Consider the following 17,666-nt stretch of genomic DNA (forward strand, 5'->3'; position numbering starts at 1 on the left):
AGACTGTCTCAAAAAAAAAAGAATTCTATCCTTCATTTTTAGTCTATAAATTGGAAAAGACAGCCATTTTTCTTTTTTTTTTTTCTTTTTTTTTTCTTTTTTTTGAAATGGAGTCTTGCTCTGTTGCCCAGGCTGGAGTGCAGTGGCGCGATCTTGGCTCACTGCACATCTGCCTCCCGGGTTCACGCCATTTTCCTGCCTCAGCCTCCCGAGTAGCTGGGACTACAGGTGCCCGCCACCACACCTGGCTTATATTTTTATATTTTTAGTAGAGACGGAGTTTCACCATGTTAGCCAGGATGGTCTCGACCTCGTGATCCACCTGCAGCCCTCCAAAGTGCTGGGATTACAGACGTGAGCCACTGCGCCCAGCCAAGACAGCCATTTTTCAATCTTAATTATTAAGTGGTCTGAGAAGCATGGTTTAAGAGCCACTCCCTTACTTTAAAATACAGTATGAAGTTTTAATCACAACTTGGATACCTAGTTAATGTCAGAGAAAATAAAACTTACATGGATGTGCTTTATTCATTTAAAAAATTAAGCCTATTGAAGAGATGCGACATACGATTGTAGATATTCTAACAATGAAGAGTCAAGAAAAAGCTAATTTAGGTAAGTTTTAGTTCTTTTATTTCCTTCAAGTGAATTGTTGTTTTTTTGTTGTTGTTTTTTAACTTTTAAGATCAGGAATACATGTGCAGGATGTGCAGGTTTGTTACAAAGGTAAATGTGTGTCATGGGGGGTTGTTTTACAGCTTATTTCCTCACCGAGGTATTAAGCCTAGTATCCATTATTTTTCCTGATCCTCTCCCTTCTCCACCCTCCCATGTGCCCCAGTGTGTGTGTTCTTGAGGTGTCCATGTGTTCTCATCACTTAACTCCCACATGCAGTATTTAGTTTTCTGTTCCTGTGTTCGTTTGCTAAGGATAATGGCCTCCAGCTCCATCCATGTTCCTTCAAAGCACATGATCTCGTTCCTTTTTATGGCTGCATAGTATTCCATGGTGTATGTGTACCAAATTTTCTTTATCCAATCTATCATTGATGGGCATCTGGATTGATTCTATGTCTTTGCTATTGTGAATAGTGCTGCAGTAACCGTATGCGTGCTTGTGTCTTTATAGTAGAATGATTTATAATCCTTTGGGTATATACCTAGTAATGGGATTATTAGATCGAAAGTATTTCTGTCTCTAGGTCTTTGAGGAATTGCCACACGGTCTTCCACAATGGTTGAACTGATTTATACACTCCCACTAACAATGTAAACGCATTCCGTTTTCTCCACAACTGTGCCAGCATCTGTTATTTTTTGTCCTTTTAAGGATAGCCATTCTGACTGGTGTGAGATGGTATTTCATTGTGAATTGTAGTTTTATTGTTTCTTTGCTGAATTAGTTTTTCTTTTATCTTTTTTGATTGTTAAAATATATAGGTTGTTTTCTTTCCTCATACTTCCGTTGACCTACCTCTGAGATAAAGTGGCTTTATGTAGTATTTTTAATTAGGAGATGTGGCTCAATATTTAGATTTGTCACTGAATGTCTATGAAAGTTGCATCGTCTCTCTAGGCTTTAATTGTCTGCCTTAAAAATGAGGCAGTTTGACTAGATATCTAGACTTTTCACCTGTTAAATTCTGTGATCTGTTGTGCTGGCTAGAAAAGCTCATTCAGGAATTCTCTTTGCTGGGGATAGTAGATGGAGATAAGAGATTCATTAGTTGCCAGTCATAAAAACATTTTAAGATTCAGATAAAGTTTATGCCAGTTGATATGACTTTAGGCAAAAAATACCCTCTTATCTGTAAAATACAGATTTTTGGGGACCATTGAATGAAATAATATAAAGTTTCGTAGTTGATGACACATAGCAAATTCATTAAACTGTTGTCATTACTTAACTTTAGAAAAATGGTTTCCAATTATTTGCTATAACTGTATATTTTACAGTCAACAAATATTTGAGTGCATATTATATACCATCGCCTATGTATCTAGTTATTTTCTTTTTATTAATTTTAACAAGAGTCATACAGTTTGAACTTTTTCTTTCTTTTTTTTTTTTTTTGAAAGAGTCTTGCTCTGTTGTCCACGCTGGAATTCAGGGGCGCAATCTCGGCTCACTGCAATCTCCACCTTCTGGGTTCAAGCGATTCTCCTGCCTCAGCCTCCTGAGTAGCTGGGATTACAGGCATGTGCCACCATGCCCGTCTAATTTTGTATTTTTAGTAGAGATGGGGTTTTGCCGTGTTAGGCAGACTGGTCTTTACCTCCTGACCTCAGGTGATCCACCCACCTTGGCCTTCCAAAGTGCTGGGATGACAGGTGTGAGCCATAGTGCCTGGCCAACAGTTTGAACTTTTAAAGTCTCTTCATATATGCTGCCAGATTGCTTTCCAGAACAGTTTTAGTACCCTTTTAGTATGCAAAATTGATTTAAGATTACGATCTAGGTTGAAGGGCTAAACCTTTAAAACAAAAATCGAAGAGCATACTAAAGTTCTAAATTAAGGCCAGGCTCGGTGGCTCACACCTGTAATCCCAGCTCTTTGGGAGGCCGAGATGGGCAGATCACCAGGTCAGGATATGGAGACCATCCTGGCTAACACAGTGAAACCCTGTCTCTACTAAAAATACAAAAAATTAGCTGGGCGTGGTGGCGGGCACCTGTAGTCACAGCTACTTGGGAGGCTGAGGCAGGAGAATGATGTGAACCTGGGAGGCAGAGCTTGCAGTGAGCTGAGATTGCGCCAGTGCACTCCAGCCTGGGAGACAGAGCAAGACTGTGTCTCAAAAAAAAAAAAAAAAAAGGTCTAAATTAAGTATGTTATGTGAGTTTTTGATTACATGTATTAACTGAAAAAAAAAATCTGTTCATTGGTGTTAATACGTTAATGGCTGTGCTAATTACTATGCTAATTGCTATGTTGGAGGTCATGCTTCTAATGGCAGCATGCTTAGTTCATCAGGGATTATTTCAATATATGGTGACTGCTAATATGTACCAGGGGAACATACGGAACATCTATATCATCTGATCTTACTAGTAGTAGTTAGTGAAGGAGCTTGAGAAGCAGGGAGAGAAGGGGAAACTGAGGAAAGACTAGTATACCACAAACAAAAGGAGGAGAAAAGTTTAAGAATAACCCAGTCCTGGCCGGGCACGGTGGCTCATGCCTCTGTAGTCCTAGCACTTTGGGAGGCCGAGGCGGGTGGATCACGAGGTCAAGAGATTGAGACCATCCTGGCCAACATGATGAAACCCCATCTCCACTAAAACTACAAAAATTAGCTGGGCATGGTGGCACATGCCTGTAATCCCAGCTACTCGGGGGCCTGAGGCAGGAGAATATCTTGTACCCGGGAAGTGGAGGTTGCAGTCAGCCGAGATCGCACCACTGCACTCCAGCCTGGTGACAGAGTGAGACTCCGTGTCAAAAAGAAAAAAAAAAAAAGAAAAGAATAACCCCGTCCTGTCTCTTATTCACAAAAGACAGTGAAGTGGAAATTCAAATTTCATAAAAAGGTCTTCTCTTATAATTCTGTCTCTGGAGATACGTGGAAAGATGAAAGCAGTATTCTGATTAAGTTGCTCTTCCTATCTTATAGGATAATACTAGTTGGTGTTTTCTAGCAGGTATAATATTTGATTAGTCTTTAGATAGGGGAAGGAGCTATCCATAAACTCTTGGTTTTCTTAAATGTATAATTGTAAGTTCTGGATATAAAACCAATTTCACAAATCAGTTATTTGTGAACAGCAAAAGACCGTAAGTGGTCGAAGTAGTTCAGAAGAGGGTTAAAAAAAAAAAAAAAGGACAAATGATAAGAAACAAGTACCACGTGGGTGTTTCACAACTACCTCAAACACAAATAGCCAAACTTGAACACATAATTTCCCCTAAACTTGATTCTTCTTTTAGTTTAGACACCTTTAATGTCTTCTGATTTTGTTCTTAAAATTCAGCCAAAAGCTTAATCTATAAATGTATTTTCTATAGGAGAAAATATGGAGAAGGCTTGTGCAACCAAGGAAGAAGTCAAAGAAGTCAGTATTGAAGATACAGGTGTTGATGTAGATCCAGAAAACTGGAAATGGAGAGTAAACATCATAGAAATTTGCTATTTCAAGATTGTGAGAAAGAGCAAGGGAACAAAACAAAAGATCCAACCCATGATGTTAAAACCCCCAATACAGAAACGAAGACAAGTTGCTTAATTAAATATAATGTGTCTAGTACACCATACTTGCAAAGGTAAACTTTTAAAATGTACTATGATTTGTTTTCATGCTTGGGGATAATAAATATGGCATTTAAAAATCTTTGAGGTAGCTTCAGATTACAGCTACCATGTATTAATATAGAAAAGTTTTCAGGCCGGGCATGGTATCTCACGCCTGTAATTTCAGCGCTTTGGGAGGCCGAGGCAGACAGATCACTTGAGCCCAGGAGTTCAAGACTATCCTGGGCAACATGGCAAATCCCCATCTCTACAAAAAAATACAAAAAAATTGGCTGGGCAAGGTGGTGTGTGCCTGTAGGCCCAGCTACCTGGGAGGCTGAGGTGGGAGGATCACTTGATCCCAGGAGGCAGAGGTTGCAGTGAGCCAGGATCATGCCACTGCACTCCAGCCTGGATGACAGAGCAAGAGCCTGTCTCAGAACAAAAAAGAAAACAAAAGTTTTTAAACAACTAGAATGTCATGAGAGCATTTCACCTCTTAAATACTGTATTTACTTTCCCTAACTATTGCCATTTTGAAAAAGAAAACTTTTTTTTTTATTTTACTTGAATCTGTGGGTTATTAATAAGAGTAGGTTTTGACATTCAGGAATTAGCCAGTTTTACAGATACTCAGGTATCTACTATGTGCAAGTTGTAATGACAAATTGAGAAAAGGGTAAGTTTCTCACTTCAGTGAGCTTATAGTACCTCTCTAAAAGACAATTACATGCTTTTACATGGTTATAACATACAAGCTATATAGTATGGTACATATCATGAAAGTACAGAGTAAACATGTTAACATGTTTTTGAACTCTGGGAATATTGTTTTAATTTTCAGTGTGAAAAAGAAGGTGCAGTTTGATGAAACAAATTCCGCATTTAAAGAGCTGAAGTTTTAACACCAGTGAGACGTTCTCGACGTCTTCAAGAGAAAACTTCTAAATTGCCAGATATGTTAAAAGATCATTATCCTTGTGTGTCTTCATTGGAACAGCTAACGGAGTTGGGAAGAGAAACCGATGCTTTTGTATGCCGCCCTAATGCAGCGCTGTGCCGGGTGTACTATGAGGCTGATATACCATAACAGAAATAAAGCTGTGATAGGGAACGGGGTTTTATTATGTGTGGGGTATTTTGTTTTGAGTAGCTTTATATTGCCCTTAGGTCTGGAGTTGGCCATGTACCTATGTATCCTAAGTATTCACGGCAGTGAACTCCTTTATTAACATTCATGTTATGGCAAGAGTTGTCCTGCTCTGCATTGGAAAGCTAATCCTACCTTGTCAATCTCAACCGACTGTTTTTTTTTCTTTAAGATAGGTAAATTTTGTCAGCTAGTTTACTATGTTCCTTGAATATAAACAGGTTATAATACTACCCTGTTAACTTTACTAAAGATAAGTACAGTAATGATGCATCATTAGCAAATGAGGTATTCTAGGTAAAATGTGTATGTTTGCCTTGACATGTTTTTAAAAGTGATGATGTACCTCTGCCTTTAAACAGAATGCGATTTTTTTTTTTTTTTTTGGCCTTTCTTGGATTAATCAAAAGTTGTATAGAATGACTCCCTTGGAGTACTAAGACACAGGAGGTTTAGCTTGCTTTCTTACCAAATTCATGTTACCCAGACTTGTGTTCTCTTGTGTCCCTTGGACTGCCTGTTGATTGATGAAAAGTGTCTGTACTGTCACTTTTTGTCAGTAGTAGTCTGTGGTCTCGTGGCCTCTTTAGATTATAATTGGGGTCACCAAGAAGGGTACTTAATTAAATATCCCATTTCTAAGAGAAGATACTTTGTGTAAGAAAGGAAAGATGCCAGATTTAGTGGTTTAACTTCTGTAACTTCACTTGATAGATTTGAAACAATTAGAATGGAGTTAGGGAAAGAATATATCATACTGAATAAATGTCATTCTGGTTTAGACAGCATTTCTAAAATACCTGATACTAATACTTGTTTTGTTCCCTATAACATAAAAACTTCACTGTTAAGTCATGTCCCCTGAAACATGATAGTTACATACACAGTTTTCTCTCCACACATAAATAACACTACTAAAGTTGTTTTGTAAGGTTCCAAACTAATAATTATATGGCACATATTTGTCAACTCTGCAGTTTCAAATAAGTGACTTTTTAATTGTAAAAGATTAGTTTAAAAACTGTGAATGTGGTTGAAGATCACATGCTTAGTCGTTTTTATGTTCATTCCATTTGTATATCTCTTTTTCTATTTATTGACTTCTCATGTTCTAGAGAGTAGGACTTTTATTCTGTGTACCTGATATATATACAATTAAAATATCTGTATAATGATGTTTTAATGAAGTTTATTTCAACAAATATTTTATGAAATGCAGATTAACCACAGTGAATGAATTTTAGCTTTCCTTTTGAAATATGAAATACATTGTAAGATTCGACTTGAGGTTTTTGACACTGAAGTACATGCTTAATGGTATATTTTCAAAAATCATCAGTCTACTTATATAAACTTTACCTAATTTTTTTCACTTTAACAAAAACATAACTATGCCTTTTTTCATACTTTGACCCAAAATACGCCATTTTGAAATAAAGTTCAAGCTTTGATACACTCTCAGCTTTTTAATATCCATACCATATAATTCATTTGTCCACATAGCATAGCTTGAAATGCCTTTGTAAAGAGAACTCAAGATAGAACTTTTACCTGAGGGGAAAATCTGTCTCTAAATAGTCCTAGTTCTAACATTCAACCAGAGGTCTTACTCCTTTTCTGATGCTTAAGGACAGCTATGTTATCTCTCCCCTAGGTTTGTTCCAAGCTAAATGATGTGATACCATGCATAAGCATCCAGTAGAGACATAACAGGGACCCCTCTTAAGGGCCTGCTTGGATCTTCCCTTGCATAGTAATAAAGGAAAAATCTTGAGTCTCTTCAAGGGAAATTCCAGATACCTAGCTAGCCTCAAAACAGTAAATTGAGCAGCCTGGAATAAGGAAAAAATGTTTGGTTCCCTATAGAAATGAAAGATAACATCTTGACATTTGAATGTTTTAGAACAGATCCATACCAGATGAAAATGCCAACCACTGTCACGTGGACCTCAGATAAGGGGAAACAGGACTAACTAACCACGATTCTTTGTTCTAAATTTCTTCCTGAGGGGCCTAGAGAGAATCATGCCCACAGGCCAAACCTTAACATTCCTTTCTGCTGACCCCAGGTTTTTAGACAAAGCCCTACTTTATCCATTGCAAAGCTCTGAATCTACCTATGATCTGTAAGCCCCTGCTTCAAGGTAACCACCTTTTTGGGCCAAACCAATTATAACCTCCATGTATTGATTTATGATTTTGTCTGTAACTTCCACTTTCCTAAAAGGTAGCCCTGCCATTAAAAACCCTGTCTTCCAGCTGGGCGCAGTGGTTCACGCCTGTAATCCCAACACTTTGGGAGGCCGAGGCGGGTGGGCTGAGGCAGGAGAGCCTCTTGAGTAGCTGAGATTACAGGTGCCCACCACCATGCCCAGCTAATTTTTGTATTTTTAGTAGAGGTGGGGTTTCGCCATGCTGGCCAGGCTGGTCTTGAACTCCTGACCTCAGGTGATCCGCCCACCTTGGCCTCCCAAAGTGCTGGGACTACAGACATGAGCCATCGCACCCAGCCTAAAAAAAAATTTTTTTTTGGAGGGGATACCAAATTTCTTTATTTGAAGGAATGGTACAAATCAAAGAACTTAAGTGGACGTTTTGGTACAACTTATAGCAAAGGTAAAGGATACCCGAACATGCATGCACTGCCTTGGTGACCAGGGAAGTCACCCCATGGCTATGGGGAAATTAGCCTGAGGCTTAGCTTTCATTATCACTGTCTCCAGGGGTGATGCTTGTCAAAGAGATACTCTGCCAAGCCAGGTTCGGGTGCTCCTATCTTGCGCAAGTTGGTCACATGGTCACCTAATTCTTTGATGGCTTTCACCTGCTCATTCAGGTAATGTGTCTCAATGAAGTCACACAAATGGGGGTCATTTTTATCAGTGGCCAGTTTGTGCAGTTCCAGTAGTGACTGATTCACATTTTTTTCCAAATGTAATGCACACTCCATCGCATTCAGCCCGCTCTCCCACCCCAGTCTTCATAGTCTGGTTTCTTGATATCCTGAAGGAAGATTCGGCCACCTAGTTGTTCTGCAGCTTCATCAGTTTCTCGGCATGTTCCCTCTCCTCATGAGATTGGTGAAGAAAGTATTTGGCAAAGTTCTTCAAGGCCACATCATCGCTGTCGAAGTAGCAAGACATGGACAGGTAAATGTTGGAGGCGCAGAGCTCCAGGCTGATCTGGCGGTTGATGGCAGTCTCTGAGTCCTGGTGTTAGTTCCGGCGCACCTGCGAGGTGGACGCGGTCGTCATGGCGGAGGCTAAGGACAGGCGGTGGCGGTGGCGGCGGCGGCGGTGGCTGCACGGCGCAGGGGCGGCGGCGGAGGCCTTGGGGCGGTCCAAGGGCGCCGTGAAGAGGTGATGAAGGCCTGGCTATGGGCGGCCGGCCGGAATGGGGGACAAGGGCTGGGTTCCATCCAAGCACTGTTGAAGCAGGAAACCCCGACGACTCTCGGTGAAGAACGTCTGGCCTAAAACATTTTTAAACAATCAAGGAAGGATTGAGTTGACCACTCATAAATTTATCTGAAACTAATCCTGAAGGTTTTATGCCAGTGGGGGAAAAAAAATCTAGCCAGGCATGGTGGCACATGCCTATAGCTCCAACTACTCGGTAGGGTGAGGCAGGAGAGTCACTTGAGCCCAGGAGTTCAAGGCTAGTGTACACTGTGATCATGCCTGTGAATAGCTCCTATACTCCAGCCTGGCAACATAGCAAGACACTGATTCTGAAACAAAAAAAAAGTAAATCTGAGATGTTAAGAAAACGGTTAGCCATGGGAGGAGGATTTGCTCCTAGTGTTATTGGATCTCCAACCTTCCCCATGCCATTTTTTCCCTTCCTTGGGGATCTACATGGTTCATGCCCACAGCTGCCCTGCCCTGCTGATGGTTCTCTGGTCATTCCAACTGCGGCAGTTTCTCACTGCCTGCCTCTTCTCAGGATGCCACCTCTGCTGCCAGTGTGGGTGAGTGGACGTGGTGCTCCCCTATCCTGCTGCTACCGCTGCTGCCAGTTCCTCCCTCAACTGCTGCCAAAACACATCATGTGCCTTTTTTATTACTATAAATTAATTGATAAAAGTTCAGATGTATGAACTTAAAAGTTCACTATTTAGCTCACAATGATATAATTACAAGTAATTAAAATTTTACTTTTTGTGAGTTTTATACCATAGAACCACTTTAAAAATAATTTTTCCTTAATAATAAAGAAATATATTCTCATTATAGAACATTTGAAAACAAAATTGCTCCATTCCTGTTCATCAGCTTGGGGTACAAAAGGAAATCTCATTTGGTCAATATTAAATTAGATGGTTATATAGCCTGGGCATGGTGGTTGATGCCTATAATCCCAGCAGGTTGGGAGGCCAAGGTGGGTGGATCACCTGAGGTCAGGAGTTCAAGAGCAGCAGGGCCAACATGAAATCCCGTCTCTACTAAAAAAAAAAATACAAAAAATTAGCCAGGCGTGTTGGTGGGCGCCTGAAGTCCCAGCTACTCAGGGGGCTGAGGCAGGAGAATGGCGTGAACCCGGGAGGCAGAATTTGCAGTGAACTGCAATCACACCACTGCACTCCGGCCTGGGCGACAGAGTGAGACTCCGTCTCAAAACAAAATAAACAAAAGAAATTATAATAAAAATTGAATAGAAACAATTTAATGTAGTTCAATTTACTGTACATGTGTTGTTGAACAATTTGAAGATTTCTTTCAGATACCCATGACACTTCAGAGTGTAACTTCTAAAAACAAGCTTGTGCTTCCCTACAAAACCCAAAATATGATTATTATACCTAAGAAAGCAATTCCCTAAAAAAACTAATATCCAGTCTATGTTCAGATTTCCCCAAGTCCCCACAAAATGTCTTTTATAGCCCTTCTTTTTCTGATTCAGAATCCAATCAAGATTCATGCATTGTACTTGATTATGGCTTCTTTCATTCTACATTATCCCCCACATACCCTTTTGTTTAAAATGACATTGACTTTTTAAATTGATGGGGTGGGTTGTCTTGTAGAATGTAGATTGCCCTTTATTTATTTCTGGACTATCTTTTCAAGGATGTTTAGATAAAACAGCCTTAGAAGGTGAAGACAGCATCTCCCTCTGCAGCAAAGTAATTTAAAATGTTTTTATTGTAAAGAGCATATAAAATTTACCATTGTTAATTGTAGAGTTCAGTAGTGTTAAGTATATTAACATTGTTGTGGAACCAATCTCCGAAACGTTTTCATCTTGCAAAACTGAAACTCTACACCCGTTAAACAACACCTCCCCATCTCCCTCTCCCTCCAGCTTCTGGCAACCACTATTCTGGCTTTCTGTTTCTAGGAATTTGAACACTTTAGGGAGCCTCACATGAGAGAAATCACACAGTATTTGTCTTTTTGTGACTGGTTTATTTCACTTAGCATGATGTCCTCAAGGTTCATTCATGTTGCACCATGTGTCAGAATGTCCTTTCTAAGGATGAATAATATTCCATTGTATATTTACAACATGCATATTGTATGTTGCAAATATGCCACATTTTTCTTATCCATTCATTCATCATTAAACATTGGTAATGCTTCCATCTCTTGGCTATTGTGAATAATGCTGCTATGAACATGGCTGTACAAATATTTCTTTGAGATCCTGCTATCAATTCTTTTGGCTATATGCCCAGAAGTGGAATTGCTGGATCATATGGTTATTTCTATTCTTAGTTTTTTTGAGGCACCACCATGCTGTTTTTCGTAGCACGACACCATTATACATTCCCACCAACAGGGTACAAAACAGTGTACTCTGTCACCCAGGCTGGAGTGCAGTGGCGTGATCTTGGCTCACTGCAACCTCCACCTCCTGGGTTCAAGCGATTCTCCTGATTCAACCTCCTGAGTAACTAGGACTACAGGCACGTGCCACCACGCCTGGCTACTTTTTTGTATTTTTAATAGAAACGGGGTTTCACCATGTTAGCCAGGATGGACTTGATCTCCTGATGTTGTGATCCACCCTCCTCGGCCTCCCAAAATGCTGGGATTACAGGCATGAGCACTGCACCCAGCATAACTTGTATTTTTAGTAGAGACAGGATTTCACCATGTTGACTAGGCTGGTCTTGAACTCCGAACTCAAGTGATACACCCGCCTTGACCTTCTAAAGTGCTGGGATTACAGGTGTGAGCCACGGCGCCTAGCCTCATTGTGTTTTTGGTTTGTATTTCCCTAATCATTAGTGAAGTGCTTGTGGGCATGTGTATATCTTCTTCCGGGCAATGTCTTTTCAGATCTTTTGCTCATTAAAAAAAATTGAGTTGTTTTTAATTGAGCTGTAGGAGTTCATTGTATGTTTGCATATTAACCCCTTGTCAGATGTTTGATTTACAGATATTTTTTCTCATTCTGTGCATTGCCTTTTAACTCTGTAGATTGTGTTTTTTCATGCACAGATCAAGTCAGATTTTAACATTATATATTAGCTTCTATAATTTGATATTTGAATACTTTTTTTATACTGATCAACTTGGTTTCTAATAATATCAAAATATTTACTTTGTCCTAAAAATACACAAAATAGTCACAAAATCAAAGTGCTATATTTACTACTAAAAATAAGATAGAGTATGAAGTTCAATATGTCTTTGAATTCTTTTTGTCCTTAGAATATACAGTGGCAAGATGTATATCTTATACAGTATTCAAAATTCATTCAAAATTCTTGTCTTTGTGTGGCTATATTACCAATTCAATACAGAGTTTGGGTAATTCATTTCAGTCTGTTTTTAATTTTAGTGTTTGCTTGTTTTTTCTTTTTCTTTCTTTCTTTCCTTTTTTTTTTTTTTTTTTTTTGACTGGAGTCTCGCACTGTCTCCTGGGCTAGGGGAGTGCAACGGCGTGATATCGGCTCAGCCTTCAACTCTGCCCTGGGTTCAAGGATTCTCCTGACTCAGCCTCTCGAGTAGCTGGGATTCTGGCATGTGCCACCATGCGCCAGCTAATTTTTCTGCCCCTAGTACAAGATGGGGATTTCATTATGTTTGCCCAAGCGCGATCTCGAACTCCTAACCTCATGATCCCACTGCGTTCGGGGCCTCCAAAGTGCTTGCGAATTACAGGCATGACCAATCGTGCCGCTTAGTTTTTTTCTAAATATGTAAAATAGTACCTAGGATTAAAAAAAATCTCTATAAATAGATATATCTCCAGAAAAGTCTTGCTTCCATTCCTACGTCTTTTACCCCATTCCCCAACTCTTACCCCAGAGTTTTTATTTGACCTTCCAGTATAATTTATGCAAAATTAAGCTATTATATTTATATGTTTATATGTATATTCTTATTTCCCCCCTTCCTTACACGAAATATAACAATACTGGAATCTTGAAGCAATTTACTTCAATGCATGAATCTTAACTCTCTATTTAAAAAAATTCCTGCAATAAGGGTCCATAATAAACCTCATGAATCTTAAGAAATTATTGTTCTAATGGTAAATTATGAATACCTTACTACAAATAGATGCAATGAGGATATCATTGTATCATCATTGGACATGTATTACTAATCTTACCTTTGTGTCTTGTGTCCCTTCTCTGTCTACAGTAATGAATAACAGCTGCCTAGAGAATGGATTAACAACTTATATTCCCCAAGCCTATATTGGCTCATAAACCAGCTTTCCCTTCATCTCATTGTTTTATAGTTATTTATAATCTTTTCCCCCAATAGTGTGTGAGCCTCTGAGAGCAGGGACATATATCCTAGTTCTTTTTTTGGTAGTCAAGCCGCATGTACAGGGAAAGTACATTGCTTTGGAAATCTGGCTCTATCCTTCCAGCTGCATGAGTCTGTGCACGTTACTTCCACCACTGAGGGGGGGGGGGGGGGGGGGGGGGGGGGGGGGGGGGGGGGGGGGGGGGGGGGCGGGGGGGGGGGGGGGGGGGGGGGGGGGGGGGGGGGGGGGGGGGGGGTGGGCTTCAGTTTCTCCTTTACAAAAAAAAAATATCCTCTTGCAGGACTCTTATAACAGTAAATGAGACAGTGTAAGTAAAGGGCCCCATGAGTGGCCCCACCACCTCTGAGCTTCCAATGCTATGGGCCAATGTTTTGTTTGTTCCTAGATTGCAACCTTCCTTTCTGTTGTGACATTAGCTCTTTGATAAATTTACATACGTCGCTTGCTTTATTGTCTGTATCCCAACCAGTCAAAACGACCATGCATCCGCTGCTGCTATTGAGAACTAGAATGTCTTTCTTTCCATTTATAGCACGATGGCAGTTAGTGTAGTGGGTGCGTTAGCTAACACTTCTTTCCAATCTACGGGAGCAACATTTACCAGACCAGGTGCAAGATGCTCCTGAGAGACTGGTGCAACCTGGACAGCCTGGCTCTCTTCTTTACCTCTTCTACCTGTGCTTAGGAACTCATGCTTTCCCTTTAGCATCAAGCTTCTTGGAGATGTTATTTACTCCATTTATTAGCAATTTCCTTCCTCTTTTCCATTCACTCTTCAATTAATTGCAGTCTAGCTTTTGGTTTCCCTAGATTGAAACACATTCCAGAAAAATCATTTTAATTTCAAAGCCTTTGCACTTGCTCACTGAAACTTTTCATCACTCTATTACATTGGATTCATACCTCTCCCAACCCCAATTCCACATCCTTCTTACCTGATTTATTTTTTCAGAGCACTTATTCAATACATTAAATCTTCACATATTTATTTGCTTATTGTCTGTATTCCCTGCTAGAATGTAATCCTAGAGGGCAGGGATTCTCCTTTTTTTTTTTTTTTTTTTTGACACAGAGTCTCACTCTGTCACCCAGGCTGGAGTGCAGTGGCATGATCTCGGCTCACTGCAAGCTCCGCCTCCCAGGTTCATGCCATTCTCCTGTCTCAGCCTTCTGTGTAGCTGGGACTACAGGCGCCCACCACCACGCCTGGCTAATTTTTTGTATTTTTAGTAGAGACGTGTTTTCACCGTGTTAGCCAGCATGGTCTCAATCTCTTGAACTCGTGATCTGCCCACCTCGGCCTCCCAAAGTGCTGGGATTACAGGCATGAGCCACCATGCCTGGCCAGGATTTTTATTTCCTATTTTGTTCACTGCTTTATTCCCAGTGCCTTTAATAGGAGATGTACCTAATGGCTGCTTCATGCATATTCACTGACTTGAAGAAATAAATGCATTTTCTTATCTCCACATTCATTGTGTCCTTTTCCATGTCCTCCTTGACTTCTCAGGGACACTTGACACTTGCTTCCGTGTACTTCCATGACCAGACTCTCTCTTGGGTTTCCTCCTGTTTTCATACCAATTTCATATTTCCCTTTGCCAGCTTCTTTTCTTGTTTCTCTTAAATATTGGCCACTCTGGTGTTGTCCTTGTTATCTTTCTCTTCCTATTCTACACTTTTCCAGACAAGCTTCTCTACACTCGGGGATTCTAATACTATCCACAAGGTGAAAATTCTCAAGCATATATTTCCGGCTCTTCCCATCACTGAAATGGCCCTCCCATCTTAAATCACAACACAGTTTTTTCTCCCCAAACTGCTCTGCATTTAGGTTAAGAACCAACATACAACGGATTCCCCAAGTCAGAAACTGAAGAGTCACCTTGAACTCCTTCCTCTCACCAGCACTCTGAAGCAGTAGGCCGTGTTATCCTGGCTCACTCTCTGCCCACTGCACCGCCTTATCATTTCTAGCTTGTCCTGTTTCACTCGTTTTCCAAAATTCCCTTGCCTCTGTCTTGCCTTCCTCTAATTCATCCCGCACGTGGCAGCCAGAGCATTCATTTAAAAATGCCAAACTGCTCATGCTTCTCCCCTTAAAGAGTCCCCCTTTTTGTGATTCTCAGCTATCTGCAGAAATCATCCAAACTTCTTGGCACAGTATGGAAGGCCCTTCAAGATCTGTCACATCCTCTACCCTGACACAAATATTCTGCATATGGTATGGATTACTTATAATTCTTTAAAGAAGCCACACTCCTTCTTATCTCCTTTGTACATGCTGTTCCCAGCGTACTTTGTACACGCTCTTCCCAATGCACAGATGCTCTTCCACGCTTTGTCTATCTGGTGAGCTCCTACTCGGGTCTTCCCTGATATCCCCAGGCAGAAACAGAAGATTCCTCTGCATCCTCTCCTACGAGTACCTCATTTACAGCACTGATTGCATTGGCAGGAATTGCTTTTCATATATCTATCTTCCTGAAGCATCTGTGAGCCCCAGGAGGGAATAAACTTCATTCTAACCATCTTTTTGAACTTTTTTCTTGGCACATAATGTTTATTCCGGTATATTAAGTTGAACAATAAAAATACTACTCTTCATCATCACCTCACATTTAACATGAATTCTCATTTAAAATGTTCCTAAGATACTTTCTCGGTGGTCCAGCATTGGGTGGTTGCTATTCAGTGCAGAAAGGGAGATGCCACCTAAGTGTGGTGGCAGAGTGTGGCTTGTCACTCACCAAGAAGCCCGAGTTATTGTCTCTTGAGCTCTATGGACTTTGTGAGGCATTTAATCCTTCAGGCTTCAGTTTCCTTAACTAAAATGAGGGGAGGAATAACCTGAGTTCTGAGATTAAACAGAAAAGTGGAACTAAAGCATCAGCCATACTCTGTTTTGGCAACCAATTTATAAGTTTTGCCATCCTAAAATAAGCTCTGTGTATTTTGTGCAATTATAATTTTGTATATTCATTTAATGTGTACCAGAGTTGTAGGCAGTCATTTTATTAATTTCATTTTTATATTTTTTAGAGACAGGATCTCACTCTGTCATCCATCCTGGAGTAGTGGTTTGACCATAGCTCACTGCAACCTTTAACTACTGGGCTCACACAGTCCTCCTGCCTCAGCCCCCTGACTACAGGCATGCGCCACCATGTCTGGGTAGCAATGAAATCTCACTATGTTGTCCCGGCTGGTGACAAACTCCTAGACTCAAGCAATCGTCCTGCCTCAGCCTTCCAAAGTCCTAGAATTATAGGCATGAGCCACCATGCCCATCCGTAAGTGGTCATTTTAGATCATAAACTCCATAAGGGCCAAAGGCCTTTTGACTCTCCACATATGATTGAGTAGAGTACCTGCACTCCTTATGTATTGGCTGAACTGACTTGTATAGTGTTCAGAATATCTTTATAGCAATTTCAGAAACACAAGATGAGAAGTAGATTTGCTGTGATTTTAGTTATAAATAGCAAGGAAAAAATGTTTTGCTCCTGGTAAATGAAAGGCACTAGTTTATCCAAAGGACTAAGAAAGGAAACTGATGCCTTGATCTGCTAAGTCCAAATCCTTTTGGTAAAATAGGGGTGGACAAATGGAAAAACCTGCCCCAGATGCCTTTGTGATATGTTTGTTATGCTCAGAGTAGGTGCTCTGTAAATACCTGTTGGATGAATGTTGCATGACTGCAGTTCCTCTGTAGCTTTAAAGAGTTCCTAAGAGCAGCTAGCCATATCCCTTAATAGTACCTTTCTGCTGACAGCAGCCAGCTATGTATGCTGTTAGTATGGTTGCGAGATGATGAAGCAGGAGAGAGGTCAATTCTGAATAAACATCTAGGAATTTAGTAAGAGATGTTGAGCAAAGAGCTGCATAAAACAGCTCTGGATACCAGTTAATGTAAACTTCATTCAGTTAGCTATACTAACTTTTTGAAAAACAAAGGCTGATGCCTGGTTATCTGAGCACTGACTCAGGCCCACAGGTGAGTTTTGGATAAAACATTTTATTTTGAATTATTTTTTGGCAGGGCCAATACAATCCAGTTTTCCAGAGTTTCTAACACTCCCTATTATCTTGCTTTACTCATTTACATAACCTGTGAATCTCCTGAAACTTCTTCCTGGCTTAGAGGAAATTGAAACTAGAAAGAGAAACCTTTGGATGGCAAACTGGTCTAAAGTTACAATTTAGTTTTCAGAATTGGTTTAACCAAGCTTTCAGAGCGGATGGGCATGTTTCTTTATCTAATTTGTCTTAAAGCTTTGTTTACTGCTATGATCTGTGAAAGACTTAAAAAAGAAGGGCTCATGATGAGTAATTGTCCAGGTCCCCTTACAGATAGGCATATTTTCATTAATTAAGAATTGTTGGCTGGGCGCGGTGGCTCATGCCTGTAATCCCAGCACTTCAGGAGGCCAAGGCCGGCAGATCACGAGGTCAGGAGATCGAGACCCTCCTAGCTAACACGGTGAAAACCCGTCTCTACTATAAATACAAAAAAATTAGCCGGGCGTGGTGGCAGGCACCTGTAGCCCCAGCT

The 17,666-nt window shown here is 40.4% G+C and overlaps 1 protein-coding gene and 1 pseudogene across 1 annotated transcript in view; one reads left to right on the forward strand and one right to left on the reverse strand.

Moving 5' to 3' along the window:
- Positions 1 to 6,833, forward strand: part of LOC108524237 (cytoskeleton-associated protein 2) — a 12,723-nt gene extending 5,890 nt beyond the window's left edge. The window contains 5 exon segments of the mRNA XM_017865228.1: positions 546 to 615; positions 4,008 to 4,088; positions 4,091 to 4,262; positions 5,075 to 5,130; positions 5,133 to 6,833. Coding sequence (XP_017720717.1) covers positions 546 to 615; positions 4,008 to 4,088; positions 4,091 to 4,262; positions 5,075 to 5,130; positions 5,133 to 5,320 — 567 coding nt within the window. The 3' untranslated portion in view covers positions 5,321 to 6,833.
- Positions 6,834 to 7,996: 1,163 nt separating this feature from the next.
- Positions 7,997 to 17,666, reverse strand: part of LOC108524238 (ferritin heavy chain pseudogene) — a 29,882-nt pseudogene continuing 20,212 nt past the window's right edge.

Source organism: Rhinopithecus bieti, unplaced genomic scaffold (assembly GCF_001698545.2).
Source record: "Rhinopithecus bieti isolate Rb0 unplaced genomic scaffold, ASM169854v2 scaffold_82390, whole genome shotgun sequence".
Taxonomy (NCBI): domain Eukaryota; kingdom Metazoa; phylum Chordata; class Mammalia; order Primates; family Cercopithecidae; genus Rhinopithecus; species Rhinopithecus bieti.